The sequence below is a fragment of the Macrobrachium nipponense genome, chromosome 19, assembly GCF_015104395.2.
Source record: "Macrobrachium nipponense isolate FS-2020 chromosome 19, ASM1510439v2, whole genome shotgun sequence".
Classification (NCBI taxonomy): Eukaryota; Metazoa; Arthropoda; class Malacostraca; order Decapoda; family Palaemonidae; genus Macrobrachium; species Macrobrachium nipponense.
Window position 1 is genome coordinate 86,010,211 of NC_061088.1, and position 21,284 is coordinate 86,031,494.

General features: G+C 36.8%; 1 protein-coding gene across 1 annotated transcript in view; it reads left to right on the plus strand.

The window, feature by feature from the left end:
• The window catches only part of LOC135212250 (ADP-ribosylation factor-like protein 4A), a 44,568-nt gene extending 24,462 nt beyond the window's left edge, over positions 1 to 20,106 (plus strand). Inside the window, exons 2-4 of the mRNA XM_064245696.1 lie at positions 3,413 to 3,589; positions 11,875 to 11,991; positions 13,396 to 20,106. Coding sequence (XP_064101766.1) covers positions 3,413 to 3,589; positions 11,875 to 11,991; positions 13,396 to 13,506 — 405 coding nt within the window. The 3' untranslated portion in view covers positions 13,507 to 20,106. The remainder of the gene's footprint in view (positions 1 to 3,412; positions 3,590 to 11,874; positions 11,992 to 13,395) is intronic.
• Positions 20,107 to 21,284: the final 1,178 nt, after the last annotated feature.

Here is a 21,284-nt window from a genome sequence, read left to right on the forward strand (position 1 = left end):
TTATTATTATTATTATTATTATTATTATTATTATTATTATTATTATTATTATAAAGATGATGAAACCTATTCATATGAAACAAGCCCACCATAGGGACCACTGACTTGAAATTCAAGCTTCCAAAGAATATTATGGTGTTCATTAGGAAGAAGTAAGAAGAGGTAAAGGGAAATAGAGAAAGAGGAGACCGCACTTATAAAAAAATTAATTAATAAATAAATAAAGAAATTGATAAAAAATGTATTAAAAATGCAAGGAGAACAGCATTATGGTTAAGTAAATTTATCTGTCTGTGCTTAAGATATTCTCTCTCTCTCTCTCTCTCTCTCTCTCTCTCTCTCTCTCTTCTTCTTAACAGCTGTTTCTTATTCATCAATCTAATTGCATATTCCTTCCACGCAGTCTTTCCTACCCTGTCAGACCAGGTTAATAAAACAAAGTCGTATGAGACACATGAAGACAGGTGGCAGGCAAGTTCCCCCTAGGGATCGTTATATCCCCAAAAGGAAAACAAAATAAATAAACAAAGAAACAGCTTTTATTTTCTATTTACACGAATATGACGCTTTTGTAGATTGAAGTTTACTAAAATGTGTGGATATTAATGATAGAAGCTTTACGTTCTAATTTCCGCGCGGTGTTTTTTATTGTGAATGCTACGATATACGTATTTAAACCAGGTTGCAGTAACTCATTTTGAAATGTACTTTGGGATCGTTGTATATACAGATACACACTTATACGCACACACACACACACACACACACACATATTATATATAATATCTATATAATATATATATATATATATATATATATATATATATGTTATACTGAGTGTATGTATATACATACATATATGCATTGATACACACATCCTACAATCTTATATATATTTATATGTATATATGTGTGCTTTTTTCTAACTTTAATACATATATATATATGTATATATATGTATATATATCATATATATATATATATATATATATATATATATATATTATATATATATATATACAGATAGATAAGCAGATAGCTAATAGCGTATATGCACGTATACTGACAGATGTAATTATATATAAGGCTGCTCAAACGGCAAAGAGTTCGAACTACATTAGCGACGATGCACATACGAAATAATTAAGACAAGTTTTCCCCGAATGGAGAGAGAGAGAGAGAGAGAGAGAGTCTCGCTATTTATAAAAATAACAAAAGACAACTGATAAAGGCTGCAAAATTAAGCAACACGAAACTAATAATAATAATAATAATAATAATGTTCTAAAGGGTCCACAATAATACAAAGGGTAAAAAGTCCGTGTATAATTTTGAAGACTTTAAAGAAAGCTTTCGAACCCTTCCCTGGGTTCATCTTCAGTCCAAATGAACAAAATGTTACGACAAGTACTTGTCGTAACATTTTGTTCATTTGGACTGAAGATGAACCCAGGGAAGGGTTCGAAAGCTTTCTTTAAAGTCTTCAAAATCATACACGGACTTTTTACCCTTTAACTAATAATAATAATAATAATAATAATAATAATAATAATAATAATAATAATAATAATAATAATAATAAAAACATGTTTTTTACCATCGACTTTATCGCATAAAGTCGTACCAGAAGGAAACCCTCAAAGCAGTTGCAATATGAAACAATTTAGTAGAGGTTTGAGGAAAGCAAGATGGAAGCAAGAGAATTTGGAAAGGAGGTACAGTAAAAGGAACGAAATGGAGGGTTGCAGCTATAGGTGCCCATAGAGGCCCCAATGCAAAGAACCTTATCAGCAATGCCTATACAGTGCACCAGGGGAGGCCGATCACTATCAAATGCATTGCTCTTTAAGTCATTACCGCTGCATTGTGCAACGTTGCCAGTGACGTCACTCTTTGCGAGACCGCATTTCAGGGCGAATTCTTTGACCCGATTTCGACTTTCAGGTCAGGCGTGTTTACGGTGACGAGACCGCCGAGCATGCAAGCGGATTATTATTGACACAAAACAAAAGTGTTGATGTTTAGGTGTGGAACAGTTTGTTGTTTGTCTATCTGACATTTGGCTTTTGGGAGGTATTCTTAGCGCTGCCGAGCGGGTGGTCAACAGTTATTATTATTATTATTATTATTATTATTATTATTATTATTATTATTATTATTATTATTATTATTGTTAAGAAATTCACAGTTTCCCGAAAACAAATTGTTAAACAAATATCCACGATAGATATAAAAATATATATATGTAAAAAATATATAGAACAAAGACTTTCGAACACCTGAACGGTGTTCCTCATCAGTGTAACGTTACACTGATGAGGAACTCCGTTCAGATGTTAGGAAGTCTTTGTTCTATATATTTTTACATAGAAATATATTTTTAATATATAATTGTGGATATTTTTTTTAACAATTGTTATTATTATTATTATTATTATTATTATTATTATTATTATTATTATTATTATTATTATTATTATTATTTTTGGCGGAGTCTATCACAATCCTCCAATTCGACTGGATTGTATTTTATAGTGTGGGGTTGTTCCGGGATGCATCCTGCCTCCTTAGGAGTCCATCACTTTTCTTACTATGTGTGAGCTGTTTCTAGGAGCACACTCTTCTGCATGAGTCCTGGAGCTACATTAGTTTCTCTAGTTTTTCCGCAGCACGATTGGCCAATCAGAGACAGCAAACACACTCCAATCTATTTCCGTTCAGCGCTGGATACAATCGCCGCCCTTATATGTTTTTCTTGCCTTCATTCTTTCCTTTTATTTTTACTACGATTTCCAACTGAGAATAACAATGAATCAATAAGACCAGAGTTTACATATGTTTATCCGTGCCTGTGAGTTCAAAGGACATGGAGGAAAGGAAAATAAAAGTTTACAATATACATATATATACCTATATGTGTGTATACACATACGTACATATATATGTATATAAATAGACAGATAGATATATAGACACATACTATATATATATACATATACACACACACACATGATCCTATGTCCATATTTTACCAGTGATCAGGAGCACAGAAGGAAGTGCTCGAAATAAACATATGGTTGCAACGTTCTTCATATATATATATATATATATATATATATATATATATATATATATATATATATATATATTATATATACACACACACACACATGATCCTATGTCCAATTTTATTTTTACCCAGTGATCAGGGAGCACAGAAGGAAGTGCTCGAAATAACATATGGTTGCAACGTTCTTCATATATATATATATATATATATATATATATATAATATATATTATATATATATATATATATATATATATAAGTATATATTTGTGTCAGTGTGACCCAGTACAAGCCCTGGAAAAGAAACTACTATTACTACTAACGTTGTCACTCTCCTTTCCAGGGGACCAGCTTCCTAATCTGGGACGTGGGCGGCCAGGAGAAGATCAGGCCCCTCTGGCGGTCCTACACCCGGTGCACGGACGGGATCGTGTTCGTGGTGGACTCCGTCGACATGGAGAGGCTGGAAGAAGCCAGGTGTGAACTGCACAAGACGGCAAGGCTTCCTGAGAACACACAGGTGAGAGAGTTGTTGATGATGTTGTTCAAGATTAAGCCAGCCTTGTGCTGGCACGGGCTCTTGTTCCTGGAACAGCCCGTAACTGGACGAGAGAGTAGGGGAGTTAGGGGGTAGGGGGGAGTGAAGAGGGTATGAGGAAGATTGATGGCCAGGGACACACAGGTAAGAAAATTGTTATCTATTATCATTATTATTCGGAAGATGAAAACTATTCATATGGAGCAAACATACCAAAGGGGCCATCGACTTGAAATTCAAGCTTCCATAGAGTATGGTATTATTATTATTATTGTTATTATTATTATTATTATTATTATTATTATTATTATTATTATTCAATAGATAAAACCTATTCATATGGAACAAGCCCACCAAAAGGGTCATCGACTTGAAATTCAAGCGTCCAAAGAGTATGGTATTATTATTATTATTATTATTATTATTATTATTATTATTATTATTATTATTATTCAATACATAAAACCTATTCATATGGAACAAGCCCACCAAAAGGGCCATCGACTTGAAATTTAAGCTTCCAAAGAAAATTGAAGTGTTCATTAGGAAGAAGTAAGAGAAGGCAATGAGAAATAGAGATTAGATATTCTCGTTTACTAAAAAGGATAAAATAAATCAATAAATTCATAAAACATGAGTATATCTTAGTTTAACCAGACCACTGAGCTGATTAACAGCTCTCTCCTAGGGGCTGGCCCGAAGGATTAGATATATTTACCTAGCAACGGGACGTACTACAGCTTATTGTGGGATCCGAACCACATTATATCGAAGAATGGATTTCTATCACCAGAAATAAATTCTTCCTCTGGTTCCACGTTGGCCGAGCCGAGAATCGAACTTCGGACCACCAGATTGAGAAGTTCGACAGAGTGTCACATTTACTGCATATCGATGCTGCTGTTCAGCCAATCTGGTTGCCCTCGTTAGGTAAAGGGCATTATGAATCAATTGTAAATGTGAAAGATCTCTGTTAGAATACAATTGACAAACAATAAAGGTGTGTACATGAAGTCTAAAAGGTTACGAACACATTTACAACCTCTATGGTCTTTGAGACTCCTCAGTTCCGGAGATCCTTTATTCCTCACACCTTTGGAAAGTGGAATATCCTCCCTGAGGAGGATGTCGTGCAGTTGCAGCTTCTTCAGAAGTTCAGGTGAAGATGCAATGCATTACTATCCTAATATTGTTCCCCTTGCATTTTAATGCATTTTTATCTGTTTATTCATTTATTTTTTGCTGAAGTTTCTTTCTGTACCTCCTCTTACTTCTTCCTAACGAACACCACAGTAGTCACTGGAAGCTTGAATTTCAAGTCAATAGCCCCTTTGATGGGCTTGTTCCATATGGAATGGAATGGAATATGGAATTTAGGACAGGCCAAGCACTGGAATACATAGGAATATTCAGCCCTGGTTGGTCCATATGAGTAGGTTTCATCTACTGAATAATAATATCAATAATAATAATACCAAATGAATAATATCAAAACGAGAATAATGAACTGAGACGAAACGAAGTTGAAGACCCTGACGAACAGACCAAATTCGAACGCCAGAACTTCGGCACTCCCCTGAAGTTGGAGACGTTTCGCCTCTTGGTTATGAAGTTCAGTCGATTAAATTGAAAAGTCTCCGATCGGATGACGTCTTTACGATAAGACTTCAGGAACCTGACGCGAGCCGAGATGAATTTATTTTTTTTTTTTTTAGAAAAGGCGCCAATAAACCCGGGTTATTCTTCTGCTCGTCGATAATTAACTGGAATACTCTGCTAACAGCATTGGTGGAACAGAGAGAGAGAGAGAGAGAGAGAGAGAGAGAGAGAGAGAGAGAGAGAGAACATTTTTCCATAGACCAAATAGAACGTATTGAATGCAACAGTTTAAAAGAATCGCTTCAGTAAACAGAGAGAGAGAGAGAGAGAGAGAGAGAGAGAGAGAGAGAGAGAGAGCCCTCCCCGAAGGCGATGCACCACCCGATAAAAGTAATTTCAGTCCTCATTAGCGATAGGCGGGAATCAGGCTCCCCAGAGGGATAAATGAAAGGAAGGAAGAATACGAAGAAACGAAAGTAAATTGAAAAGAGAGAGAGAGAGAGGAATAAATATCGAAGTGGGAATGTTGGGTTTTCATTAAGATCCCACCGCGGAAGTTTGTGCTAAAAAAAAAAAATAATAATAATAATGAGCCGAGTTTCCTCGGCGCAATCGAATTTTCTGTACAGCCGCTACCGCGTACAGGGTGTCCATAAAGTCCCAGTACCATTACCAGCATTTATTGCTTGTAACGGTACTGGGACTTTATGGACACCCTGTATCATCAAGTCCACCGAAAGCGGCAGATCTATCTTCCGGTGGTCTCGGTATAATGCAGTACGAGTCGCGGACCGTGAAACTCGCAGCCGGCATTGGTGGCCTGTGTTGTTGCGTTGCCAGAAGCGCGATTATGGCTAACTTTAACCTTAAATAAGATCGTAAACATTGGAGTTTCCGATTATGTTTGCTTAGCGGCAGTTTAATTATGCTAAATTCTCCACCTTCCAGGCACTTAGGAATCCAGGTAATTAGGAGAACCGTTACTGACGCACTATATACCAAATTATTATTATTAATAAAAATGAGCAAGCACTATATAGCTTTCACTTGCAAAGGCAATTCCTTCAGAACAATTGACATGCGTCTATTATCCAGAAAACAAAACGGTAATAAAAAAAAAATTGGATAAAGAAAATTCAGGAGGACGTATTGACATAATTATGCTTCCGAGATCGGTTGAAAGGCAGAAAAAATGAAAACCACAGCACACTTACAGAACGGTGATTACCTCGCCGCATACACAGGTATAAAATCCCGGGCATAAAAATCAGCGGTTAATAGTCCGCAGAGCGAAAGAACAGCGATCAGCTTTAAAGGTTCAGGACAGAAAGCAAGGCCACACCAGCAGCAGCAGCTGTCTAGCCATTAAGACCTCCTCCTCCTCCTCCTCCTCCCATCCAGACGTAATATGGCGTGTCGCAACAAGGGGTTAGGGGAACTTCCACCCGCACAGCAACAAGGGGGTCTCTTCCACTCCCCCCATCCCCCCCCAAACAAAGGGGTCTTCCCCCCCCCCCCCAACACAACAACAACAAGAGGATCTCTCCCGGGGGTCTCTCTCTCCCCCTTCGCAACAAGAAGTGGTCTCTCCCCCTTCATAACAAGAGGATGTCACCACCCCCGCAACAAGGGTTTTCTCCCCCACAACAATAAGAGGGTCTCTCTCCCCCACAAGAAGGGGTTTCTCCCCCACAACAAGAGGGTCTCTCCCCCACTCCACAACAAGGTGTTCTCTCCCTTCTATAACAGCAAGGGAATCTCTCCCTTCCATAACAACAAGAGAGTCTCCCCCCACACAACAACAAGGGGTTCTCTCCCTTTCAAAACAACAAGGGGGTATCTCTCCCCCCCCCCCCAAACAACAACAACAACAAGGCCTCCACTCCCCCCACACCCTTCCTACCATCGCCACGTCTTCTCCCCTACCCCTGAGAACGAATTAATTATGGCTTCTGAACGCAGCCACCTCAAGTGACAGTCGATCACTGGCGGAGACGACAGCAATTTATCTCTGAATCTCGGGGTATCAGTCATCATATGGCTTCGTCTGAGGAACTTTCAGCATCTTCCTCGGTAAAATCAAAATGATAGTATACAGTAAAGAGTTTTTTGTTTTATTTTAACACCGTTTTCAGGTTCCTGAGAGAAGAGATATTTGTGTGTGTGTGTATGCGTATTATTTATGTGTGTGTGATATTCATTTATTTATGCATACACACATATCTATATATATGTGTGTATACAAATTACATGTAGTACAGTATATATACATACATATATACATACACACATACATATATAAATATATAAAACACACACACACACACACACACACACACACACACACACACATATATATATATATATTATATATATATATATATATATATATATATATATAGAGAGAGAGAGAGAGAGAGAGAGAGTTTACAAAGAGAGAAGCAGAAAGTAAGAGACAGTGAGAGAGACACAACGCTAGAATGATCACCCATCCACAAACCGCACATCCAACCCCAACAACACTCACAGCGTCCGTCTAAACCCCTGAAAAGCATCAAAAGGCAAAAAGGAACAATCGCTCGAACGGCGCAGAGAGAGAGAGAGAGAGAGAGAGAGAGAGAGAGAGAGAGAGAGCTCTCTGAAGTCGAGTCAGGCAGGAAAGAGCCTATGCACCAACATATCAGAAGATTAAAAGCGAAATGGAGCATAAACCGATGCCCGTAACTACGCCGTTAAAAACATCGAGGCTGCAATAAAAAAAAAACAAAGAAAAAAAAAACAATAAAATGTCCATTACCTGGTGAAACAAAACAAAAGCGTACAATATGGTAAATGGGTCACTTTGAAGCTACGCTGGAGTTTCCCTTTAAAAAATTATTCTGTAACTCTTTTTGGTGAACGAATGTTTCGACAAGTTTCCTTCCCTCCCCCGTTGGATTGGCCCACCTTCTACTTCGGAGGGAAAACAAACTGGAGAGGAATAGGGTGTTTTTTTATTTTTATGACTTGTTATGTCATTCCCTTTAATGACCTGTTTAGTGTAAGTGGTCTCATGGAACCAAGGTCATAGCTGCGAAAAAAAAATTATATATATATATATATATATATATATATATATATATATATTATATATATATATATATATATATATATATATATATCAATTTAACAGCATAATTTGATATGCCAGACGCAAAATTCATAAAGGTGTTCTCTCTAAATATAGATATATAAATATGTATATATATATATATATATATATATATATATATTATATATATATATATATATATATATATACAGAGAGAGAGAGAGAGAGAGAGAATGGGCTTGCGTTCTCCCGTAAAATACTGGCTGAACTGAAAGTTCAACACCTACATTCCAGTGCCTCCCCTCTACAAAGAAAATGGCACTAGTGTAAAAAAAAAAGAAGTCATTTATACTTAAATATTAGGCCTTTCATCTCGCTGGTTTCAAAGAAAAAACACATTAGTCACTGACGCACTGATGCTAAATTGCGAGAAAAAAAAATTCAAAATTTTAACATTTTGACCTACATCCACTACACTGAAAGACCAATCATATCTCTCTCTCTCATCTTCGGCTATATATTTACCTATCTGGTAATATATATATATATATATATATATATATATATATATATATATATATATATATATATATATATATATATATATATATATATATATATATATATATATATATATATATATATATATATATATATTATATATATATATATATATATTATACACACATATATATAACCTCTTAGCTCAGGACTTCGATGCCAGAGATGGCAAGCGACCTGAACCACTTTTCCTAAATAGAATCCACTGTGAAACTGTTGTAGGTAGGTGAAACAAAAGGAAGGAGCTCTAGCAATCTAATACCAAAAGTAATTATTGTTATCAGTAATGTTAACAACTGCTACAGATGTTCCCTCAAGGGGTAATTGCGTATACTTAAAAAAAAATTTTTTTTCCGAAGTTTATTCGGCGCAATCGAGTTTTCTCTCCAGCCGCTACGGCGTCATGATCAAGGCCACCGAAGATAGATCTACTATCTTTCGGCGGTCTCGGTATATTGCCAGACGCACGATTATGGCCAAGTTTAACCTTAAATAAAATAAAAACTACTGACGCTAGATGGCTGCAATTTGGCGTGGTTGATCATTGGAGGGGCGATGATCAACATACCAATTTGCAGCCCTCTAGCCTCGGCAGTTTTTAAGAAATTGGGGAAATTGCAGCGTGTAGTGTTGCCAACTTCGAATAAAGAGCCCGTGCTTGCTACTGCGGCTGGAAAAAAAGTTCGCAAATGGCTTGTTCGCTTTCAGAAACGGGTCGACAGCTGTGCTGCCCGACGCATGCATATGCATTATGGTAATGCATGCATTGTGCTTTTGGGGAGTCGTGGGAAAAAAAGAGTGCAGCAAATAGCTGGCTATTTCTATTGCGTTCACTGGTCGACATACTCTATTTTGTTTATGGATGTAAATACTATATTCATTGGCATTCATTCATCTCACTCCATTGGTTATATTTTTACGATATGTATGTATGCATATATATATATATATATATATATATATATATATATATTACATATATATATACATATACATATATATATATATATATATATATATATATATCTATATATATATAATTAATTAATATTACTTATATATATATATATATATATATATATATATATATAATCTATATATATATATAGAATATATATCTATATATATATATATATATTATATAGAAATATATATCTATATATAATTACTATATAGATATATATATAGATATATATATATATATATATATATATATATATATATATATATATATATCTAAAATATATATAGATATATATATATATATATATATATATATATATATATCTATATATATATCTATATATATATATATATATATATATATATATATATATATTATATATAGATATATATATATATATTATATGTATATATACATATACATATATATATATATATATATATATATATATATATATATATATATTCATTTATACACACATGTATAAATGAATCACGAAAATTTGGAATGTGATAAATGCATAAATAAAGGTATAAGCCACGAATGAAAGTGAAACACTGGAGTAGCTACAAGATCTTTCGACTCAACGTCCTTTACTCAGTAAAGGACGTTGAGTCGAAAGATCTTGCAGCTACTCCAGCGTTTCACTTTTGCTTCGTGGCTTATACCTGTATTTATACACACACACGTGGAAACCAGACATTGAAAAAACGTTGCACGACCTGAAAATAAATAAATAGATAAGCGTTGGAAGAACGGGGAGAGATTATCACATTTGTCTCCGCTGGCCCACGAATTTCGGATCCTCTCCAAAGCCAATTAGTCAACGCCTTTGCAAAGTATAATGAGGGAGAAGGAAATAGCGGATAAAAGTCGAAAAATAAACGGAAGGGGGCGAGTGTGTGAAAGCCATCAAGTAAATTGGGTTGGTTACCCTATTTTGGGGAAATGGGAACCCGACAGCTTGGGCGTTGATGAGGCCAGGAGGCTAATATTACAGGAGTTAGTTTAATCCATGCAGAAATTCAGAGGGACAAAAATGGCCGCTGTAGCGAGCTATAAGCGAAGATGCTCGCTGGATGAGGCACCAGGCGAACAAAGAGTAAATTGCTGATCGCGGAGAGTAAACATAAAAGGGAGAGAGGGGAAGGCAAGTGCTAATGCTCTGGATAAATAAAGGGAAGGAAACAGGTGGAGTAGAACGAGGGCGAATAAAAGGAAATCTCTCTGCAGTCGCTTCCCTTCTGCAGGGTTGATGATGATACTGATACACATGTATCAGAAAATATAGCTTATTTTCACTTGGGACTGTGTCTTTTGCGTACTGCTTGTTTCACTGCATATAATTATCATTAAGGTTAGATTTTAATGATAGAAGATTTAAGCCACGGGCTATGCACTGGGACCTGTGAGGTCATGTAGCTCTGAAAGGGAAATTGAGTTTAGAAAGAAAAGGAGGTTTGAAAGGTGTAACAGGAGGAAAAACTCCCAGTTGCACTATTTGAAACAATGTATATATTTACATGTATATATATATATATATATATATATATATATATATATATATATATGTGTGTGTGTGTGTGTGTGTGTGTGTGCGTGTGTGTGTGTGTGTGTGTGTGTATATATATATATATATATATATATATATATATATATATATATATATATATATATATATATATATATAATAACGTCTTCTTCAATGCGTACCAGTTCATATTATATTCCGAGAAAGCTACACTATAAGAGTATTGATGATTTTATTATGGCTTGCAGTATATTATGTTTTTTTTTAAACTGCCGCACATTATTTCAATTTTATTTTGCCAGTAATATTGGAACTACAGAATTAATAATATTAATAAGAGTATTTGATTTCATTATCAGTTTCTTTTAAACTGCAGCACATGATTTTGAATTTTATTTTGCCAGTAATAACGACAGTCCTTAACTTCTTATGAAGGTACAGAACGAATATAATGTTTTAACATGATGATTTGTAAATGTGGATCCAGCTACGAAATATTAATGTGATTCTACCTTTTCCAGGTCCCGATCTTGGTGTTAGCAAACAAGCAAGACTTGCCAGGTGCTCGAGAACCCACAGAGATAGAGCGATTACTGGGACTGGCAGAACTTGCCAATACACATCTATGGCACATACAGGTGAGAGAGAGAGTAGAATAGCAGAACTTAACGAAAATAGAACCTCCAATCGTCTGTTTATTTGAATTTCTCCTTAAGATTGTTGGGTAATGAATAAGGTGAAGGAAAATAGAAGAGAATATAGAATTTAGGCCAAAGGTTAGAATGGTGTATCAGGAGGAAAACCTCAAAGCAGTTGCACTGTGAAGCAATTGTTAGGAGAAGGTGGAAAGTCAGATGCAAGAAAGAAAATATGAACGGAGGTACAGTAAAAATTACGGAAGAGGTTGCTGGTGGGGGCCTGAAGTAGGGACACTGCAAAGACCTTTAAGTAATACCTACAGTCCACCAGATGAAGTGCGCTTACGGCACTAATCCCTTATGGGTTAGGAAAGGGAAACTTGCATGGCACTGTGTGGGCACAACGGCACAGTAACCAGTAATGGGAGTCTGTGGGCAGATAAGGATGCTGGTGTTAGGTTAGTTTAGGTAACATCATCACTTACTGAGATATCAATGTGTAGTACTGGGTCCAAGAAAATGTATTACAACTTTTAACAAACTATCACTTTAGTTTTAGGTCCTGATAACTACAAAGGGCAAAATTATTTTACATTAAAAGTTCTATTCTGAATTTTAAAAAAGAATAAATAAATAAATACAAAAATTCCATAATTTTTCTAAATTACTTAATTTTGTTGCCTTTGGAGAACTTCTTTCTTATGGAAAGTTCCACCCCCTTAACAGCAGGGGTCAATGCCTGGGAGGAACGCTGCTGAACCTTGTTAGTCTTCACAAACTTACATAAATTAATTTACGGAGATCAAAGGTTAAGTCGATAATCTAATTAAAAGTGCAACCTAATCTTCAACATGATTACAGCATAAGAAGAGTAAACTTTTCCGTTAACTTTTATTCTGGTGAGCAAGACCGGAAAATGTAACACGAGTTTTAAGCCACCTACAGTGTATCTGGTTCTAGCCATTGGGTATGATGACCTTACTGGAAATCACATATCACAGAATGTTTGTGACGAGCGACTCTGTAACAAAAGAAAAAAAACATATACAGGTAGTTTCCACCGATTGCCATGTACCTCAAAGCCTCTCCTCTGGCTGGTTACCATTTTGGCCTACCATATTTTTTATTGTGTTCCATAGTGTTTAAAATGTAATGTATTGATGGCTTTTTTTTTTGTTATCAAATAGATTTCTTTCGAATTTTTAAAAAATGTCTGTGGTTCCAGAATTTACAGCTTATGCAACTGTTAGTATGATGAATAACAATATTCAATATACAGATGTCAGGTTAAACATCTTATGCAAGACTGATTACTGCCTGTCCCAAGGAATATTTGAATAAATTTTTACCATGTTCCCACAATTTTACATTGAATGACTAATCTATCTGTGCGTACCCTTACAGCCAGCGTGTGCAATCACAGGAGAAGGATTAGACGAAGCTCTGGAGAACCTCTACGAGATGATCCACAAACAGAGGCGTATTTCTAAAACTAACAAGAAGAAGCCCAGATGATCATCAACCTCCGACTAGTTGGCTGCCTCTGCCAGCTGTCGGAACTCTTGCTGCTGGAGTTGTTGGCCCGCTAGCTGGTGGAGACAAGAGGTGGAAGTGACACAGGTGTGAAAAGGACCATCTGTGGGGGATTAAGATCATCCTTTGGTGTGGTATTTCAAGTGCACGATCCTTGGAGCCTTGAGCAGAAGTGACTGATGGCTTCGATCCTTGGAGCCTTGAGGAGAAGTGACTGATAGCTCCGATCCGTGGAGCCTTGGGGAGAAGTGACAGATGGCTTCGATCCTTGGAGCCTTGAGAAGTGACTGATGGCTTTGATCCTTGGAACCTTGAGAAGTGACTGATGGCTTCAATCTTTGTAGCCTTGAAAAGTGACTGATGGCTTCGATCCTTAGAGCCTTGAGGAGAAGTGACTGATGGCTTCGATCCTTAGAGCCTTGAGGAGAAGTGACTGATGGCTTCAGAACAGGGTCAGCTCAGGAATACCATACAGGATGTTGTTTCCCCTTATCTGGCTGCTGACTGGACCCAAGAAATTCTAGAGATATGGCTGAGGGCTGCTGCTTTCTTGACCAAAACCCCAGGGATAACTTGTTAAGGTGATGAAGCTGGCTACTCCCCCAGTGCGAAGAAACATAATAAAATCACTGAAAGGAATTGTTGTTGGGATTTTCAGAACTCGACATGAGTCTTGACATTTCCTGTGTGGCTCTTTTCGTGTAAAATTTTGAATATGTGTTGTTCATCGTGTGTTTTCAAGTAAAATATGGCAATATGGTTGAATGCCAGGTTCTGGTGGGTAACGAGTGACTAAGCTGAAATCATTCTGGTTCTAGAGGACATAAGCAATGTGCTTCAAAAAGTCTGTGTATTTTCTGTTCAACTGAACTCCAGACACATGAAATCTCATAATGCCTTAGAAACAACGTCTTTCAGGCATGGAGCGACACTTTTCAAAACTCTCATCTTGCAATAAAAGCTTTAACGATATCCAGTGAAATGTGTCTTAACTTGAATTTACATTTAAGTGTTCCTGTGCCGATTGGTACAGAGATGCATCCCACGACAACCTGCTAAAACACTGTGTACCACAATAACCCTTCAGTCCTTGAACCCAATTCAAAATTGGGCTCAAGTCAAAAGTGGCCTTCTTAGAGAACTAGTCCTGTCATCTGGTATATATATCATGTTTAAGGACTTCCTTCCAGGCCTGAGATGGACGAAGCATTGCAAAATGAGGTGTTTAGTCTTGATCCTTAGGAAAGTTTCACTGTGCCAGGTAACGCTGGTGCCAGGATGCAACGAAGAAACAGGAACATGATGTTCTGCTGTTGCCCGTCTGCGAATGGACACTACAGTGAAACTGCAGTCTATGACGAGTGATGTTTCATGATGTAGAAACTTTGTGAAGAAACGCCTGGCTGCTGCTGCATCCTGGGAATCAAAGGTATCAAGAATAATGCGATTGGAAAGTGACGCAAACAAGAAATCGTCCATTGATCTAAATGACAGATTTCATTCGTAGTTTTAAGAATGGTAGAAGCAGCTATACAGTTTTTTTCTGAATGGTATCTTTGTCGATTACATTTCCTTGTAGGAAAGTCTCAAACCTTCCTTCCGACTTGTTTAAGGGTGAATTAACACTGGGCTTCACCCCACGGTGCATATGTAAGACTCATCACCAACTCCTCCCAAATTTTTGTTAGCCCTGCCTACTGGACTGCTCATTAGAGTGTGTTAGTGGTGTGGCGTGACTCTTGATGAGCAGTCCAGTAGGTGGGGCTAACAAGAATTTGGGAGGAGTTGGTGATGAGTCTTACGTGTGCCGTGTGGGGTGAAGCCTAGTGTAAACTCACCTTAACAGTTCTGTACATTAGACAAAACGAGGGTGATTTTGTTTCGGTTTCATTTGTAAATTTTAAAGTTATTCTCCTTGAAAAGAAAAATATTGAAAAGAAAGTGGATTTCACAAAGAGAACTTGTAATTATATGTACTTAATTTCTACTCAATTTTTCAAGCAAGTATTGAAATTGTTAGATGTTTCAAAGATTATTCACGAAAACTAACTATTGCCTCATACGACGGACAACCCTGCTTACAGTTTCATGCTATCTAAGCCGATTCCAAATTGTTTTGTATGACGAATGGGTATTCAAGAACACTATCTCAGTTAGCTAGGACTGTTGATGAGATATGATTACCAATGACAAAACACTAATTTCCCTTGCAAGTTTTTAGTAAAGAGATGAAGAACCCAATCTAAATAGGAAGCGCTCAATCAGGGACCACACAAGGGACAATAATGCCCGATAGATTCCACCCCAGACATGGAGTCCTACTGAATGAAGTAAACACCACAAATTGCAATAGCCATTTGTGGTGACGGCTATTGGAGTCACTCCACCTAATGACCAACAATATTACTATTAACGGACGAATTGCACAAATATAATAAGCTCGAGTAAGTTCACAATCAACAGGTAAAACATATCTCACATTTTGCTGTAGAGAATTTTCTGGACACTCTCTGGTGTTGTTGACAATACTCCTATTATTGTAAGGCGCTCAAAAACAAAAAAAAGCATTAGCTACAGAACTTCTCTCATGGCAAAAGGGGGTTGGTATCAAGTGTGTGAATAAGTCACCGTATTTACTCCAAGAAAATGAAATATTTTTACACTAACCAGTAGTCAGCAGTCTACTGAGACAACAGTGAGAAGTTTCCACTTTTATTGTCAGTGTAGTTGTGCTGTTTCTCGCATAATATTCCCTAGAAGGGAGACAGTCAATAGATTAACATAAAACACTGCTATTTAGCGGTGATACTTATTCTAACTCTTACATGTACAAAGAGAACAGAAGACATTTTTCTAGTCATATATTTAGTCAGAGATGAAGGATGTAGATGGCTACTCAATTCCCTGAGGTGGAGTAGTTTTATTCTAGCGGTATCTACTTATTGTATATTCTATAATAAAAACAAACATGTACAGCTAAGCTATGGCATCCATCAGTTAAGAAAAGATGTGAGTGTATAAATCATTAACTGTTATTTAAGATTTTAGGATCATCAGTGTCAAATTCCTTGTTCACGTCGTCCTCGCCTACAGCTATACAGGAAACTGTTGTATCATATAATTATTTACCGATCTATTTATTGACTTACTGACTTATTATAAGGCCAAAAAACTCTCTTTAATGGAATGCATGTCGGTAAATCAGTCCGTGAAATTAATTTATCTTATGAGCACTGCGTTTCACCTTGGTTACTTTGGGCATACAGAACTGTGCATTAATCACATTTGCATTCGTGATAAACACCTATGTGATAAAAAAAATTAATGATATATATGTTTCATGATCTATATTTATACAGTGGTTGTTCTATACAAGATATGTTATATCGTTTACGAAGAAATAATAGCATTTTATAGCGACATATTGCAGCAGGCATATCCATATAGAAAATACATAATGTTGTCCATAGACAATAATGTTGTTACTTTTGACTGGCAGAATTTTATCACCAAATTCGTTCTTAATCTAAGAGTTTAGCAGATTGTGGCTTTAGACACAAATTGTTTTCAGTAACATGTTAAAAAAAAGAAATCGCTGGAAGTTGTGCTTCGCGTTGTTACTCAGACCATTGCTGCAGATTCCCAAAATGTCCTCCACCTTTACCAATGTTATGAGCAGTCCAGAATAAAATTCATGAATTGCCACAGAAGAAAGTTAGCTTAACTGCATTTAGATGCTGAAATCAGCAAACTGCATTGAAGAAAACGAGCTCTACATTGTCAGTGCAATAACGGAATTCAGCAACAAGATTCTCTGCTTGTGATGCCTTCAATGAAGGACATCTAAAATGAGAGCAGAAACCTCCAACATTAATACCGAGACTGACCTCACTGACTGACGTTTTCCACTACTAAACACCTCACTGAGACTCAGACTATACCTTGGCCATCCCCGCATAAAAAGCTGACATAGGATACAGCATAACTTAATCATCACTACATAGATTGACCCTAGTCATCCTTCCACGACTGAAGACTGTCTCAGGCAACCTTTATTAAACTCACCGAGATGCAGGACCTCGACCAACACTACGGAAATCGATCAGTTTCAGACTGGCCTCGTTATCATAACACAGCATATCGAATTTCTGACTGGCCTTGATAATTACAATGCTCATCCATAGTCAGACCAACGTTGACGATTTTGCTCTATAATTTGCCAGACTCAAACTGAAGTTGATCAGCACTAAATGGAATGGAATATAGAGTTCAGGCCAAAGGCCAAGCACTGGGACCCATGAAGTCATTCAGCACTGGGCAGGAAATTGAGAGTAGTAGAGGTTTGAAAGGTCTAACAGGAGGAAAAATTATAGAATGGAGTGGCCTCTTTTCCATGGTATCAACTTACATCCAGGTCATGAAACAAAGAGATGTAATGTACACAGGAATGGTCTGGGTGACGGTGACCGAACGAAGCCGCAGCTTTCACGGATTTCTTTCGCACTTAGGAAACGTAGATGTGTGGCATAAGCTTCCACTGAGATGTGTAGAAGCTGTAGATGACGTAGGAAGAATAAATGTTATTTGATATATTTGAGATGCTGTACAGTTTCCGGGAGAATCTAACCGGCTGGTTGTCGATGTTCGACGGGAGTTCGTACTTTTAAAATGAATATACTGAGAAATAGATCACCACAAGTTGGCTGAACATCATCACTTGAATTGGAGACAGAACGTAGGAGCTGTCAGATTTATTTTTTAGCTGTATAGTCACTCATATAAGTTCATGAATGTCTCCGGGCATAAAGCTGAATTCCATCCAACCCCTTTCTGGACAAGGGGTCTGTATAGTGACGTAAGACAGGCAGACAGCGAAACTTTCTACAGCAGTTAGGTACTTGAACACTTTGGCCAGTTTCATACTCCCAGACACCTGTCATCCAGAAAGGGGTGAAATGGAAATCTCTCTCAAACACCCGGACATCCATGAACTTATATGGGTGACTGTACCACCATCTTATCTACAAAATCAATGGTTAGCCTCATGGCTATACTAAAGTTGCTGGGCAATTCCGATGCGTCAAATTTAGTCATGTGAAAATGCCTATTTGTACAAACTCAAAGAGAAACTATTATATTAAATCAGGATCGATAAATGAGAATACTTCATCTGTTATATATGTTTATACATTAAATTTACCAGTTTTTTTTTTTTATAAATCTTGCTGTGTGATCATATGGCAAAATCGCTTTGATTTTTCCATTATGCATCTATACACTGACTTATTTTTTCACAAGTTAACTCATTTCTCTCTAGCTATGGATCAACAATGAGAAAATACTCATTTTAAACACAGATTTCTATATGAGCAAATCATGTAATGTGATGTATAACCAAAATTCAACTGGGACTTCCGGCTGATCATTTAATTGCTATATTCAGTTTTTGCTGCAAACTCATGACATTCTAGTTGAAATTTAAGATTTCAATTTTCTTCCTTGAACGTCTCTTACAAAATACTCATTTTAGAACTGATATTTACCCTAAAAAGGAATGACAGAATGGCATGATCAAGTATCATTACCATTAGAGCCGGAAGTATCTTGAGAGATAAATAAAAAAAAGTTTTTCAGTTTTCAATTACTGGTTGTCTTTCTTTTTCTCATAATCCCAGACTCTGAGTTGTTATAATAATGTTAGAGAGTCTCTTTTTGACCTGGCTACAGCAGTGGCAGAATATGCAATGCTAAAGAACTTTGGAGAATTTTGGATAATACTGATGCTTAACACTGTAAAATAACATGATTTTCAACCTACCACCCTTAATTTTTTCGTGGTATGTAATGCAAGTTTATATTCGTTATTACTTTAATAACAGCAATCCTTGTGGTGTAATAACTAATACCAGCTGGAGAATAATATATTGAAGGTTTTGTGAGAAAACTGCTTTCCTTGTGACGTAAGAGACGGAATCTCAAGGTCTTCGGGTGAATTCGCCTACTGATAAAGCTAAGGCATTTGTCAGACACTTCAGATGAAAATATATTACACTTGATAATGATGTTGCCATGTATATTTCTCGTATTTTCACTGTGATATGTTATTTAGATGTGACGGGTCTTATTATCACTACTCTTTCGTTGGAGTTGCTAATGAAACTCCGGGTCAGTCCGTCTTGTTTTCATTCGTACTCAGTACTGAATTAAGATATTCTCTGACCTGGGGAAGACAACTCCCTCTGTGCTGACTCTGTGATTGGTCAGGGCTTCCCGTCATTAACCAATGAGAGTCGCAGTTGTAGTAGAAATGTTGCCAAGTGATAAATATTATTTTGTGGAGGACTGCAATTCTTCTTTTCTCCTCGGCCGTTTTTACTGTTATTTGCTAAGCTTAGTCAATAGTCACATAAGGCTGAAAGTGTGTGTGTTTGTGAGTCTGTGTGTTTGCAGCAGAACCAATTTAGGCTGTTCCAGCTGTAGGTTTCCAGGAGGCGCACTTTCCAGAGGACGGCTAATGTGTACCATCCAAAACTGGAATGAGCAGGTGTTAGGTGACAAACGGTGAATTCATTTTAAACGTTTTTGAAAGGCGTCAGTCAGTGTCTCTTGTCTTGATGACTTGTCACTTGAACAATGGTAAAAGTTGAAGTTAGTTCACGTTCGGTAATTTCGGAATGACAGTGGTATGGACGACGTTCGGGATGATTTTGGGTTGGCCCTAGTGAAAGAAAACACTTCCACCGCCATTCATTTTAAACTTCCACGTGACCCAGGATGCCTCGTTACTCATCTAGTCTTGTACAAGCACAGTACAGTTAGGTACCAATGAAATTTCAAAGCTTTGTACACTTAACCTTAGTAAATATTGGTGCTTGGAGGTGTTTCTCAAACCTTTCAATGTTAACTGCATAACTTATAATTCTAAAGAACTTCCTGCTACAGATTTTCTATTTTAAATTTAAGACATTCTTGGACTGCTTCGAAATTTTGCTCAGACATTTTTCCCGAAACCGGTACTCGGTCATCCCACATGAATCTATTATACCCCTTACCAGGAAGTTAAACATCTTGTCAAAACGTCTCCAGTATTTTCAGATATACTGAACTATAGGAACCTAGTACAGCCAAAGTGTACTGAAGCATTTGGGACATCTCGCAATTCCTAAATAAACGCAGGTCTTTAGGGTATCGACACTAAATATTTTTAAGGTGAACCACGAACCCTACTGCATGAATTACCTAAACGAATCAACTATTCTGCCACACAGTTCACCAAGATGTGTTACACGAAATTCCAAGATACTGGACTTGTCGTTTCAGGCCAAAGCAATGGAAGGGGTAGCTACCTAGCGGTCATCCTGCGCCGTCGATACCGAAAAACCAAGGAAGAATTATTACAATTAACACGACTTTCGCGCATATTTATTGACAGTTTCTTGACAGTTTTTACGAGTTGGTTCACCGTTTTGCATTTTAATCGTGCAAAAAATGATTAGTTCACAATTTCGTTAACAGCGAATCTTACACGACAAAATTTCACAAGAATCCTTAGTACTGTGAATATTTCATTTCACAAGAATCCTTAACACTGTGAATACTATTTCATTTCTTCAGTCTCCGGCCAAAAAAGAAAAAAAATTGTGATGACTTATTCATCGCGTGGTTTTGAAAAATATTTGCGATGATTCTCATTCATCGCATTTAAAAAAAATTGTGATGATTCTTACTCATCGCATTTTAAAAAGCTGTGATGATTCTCA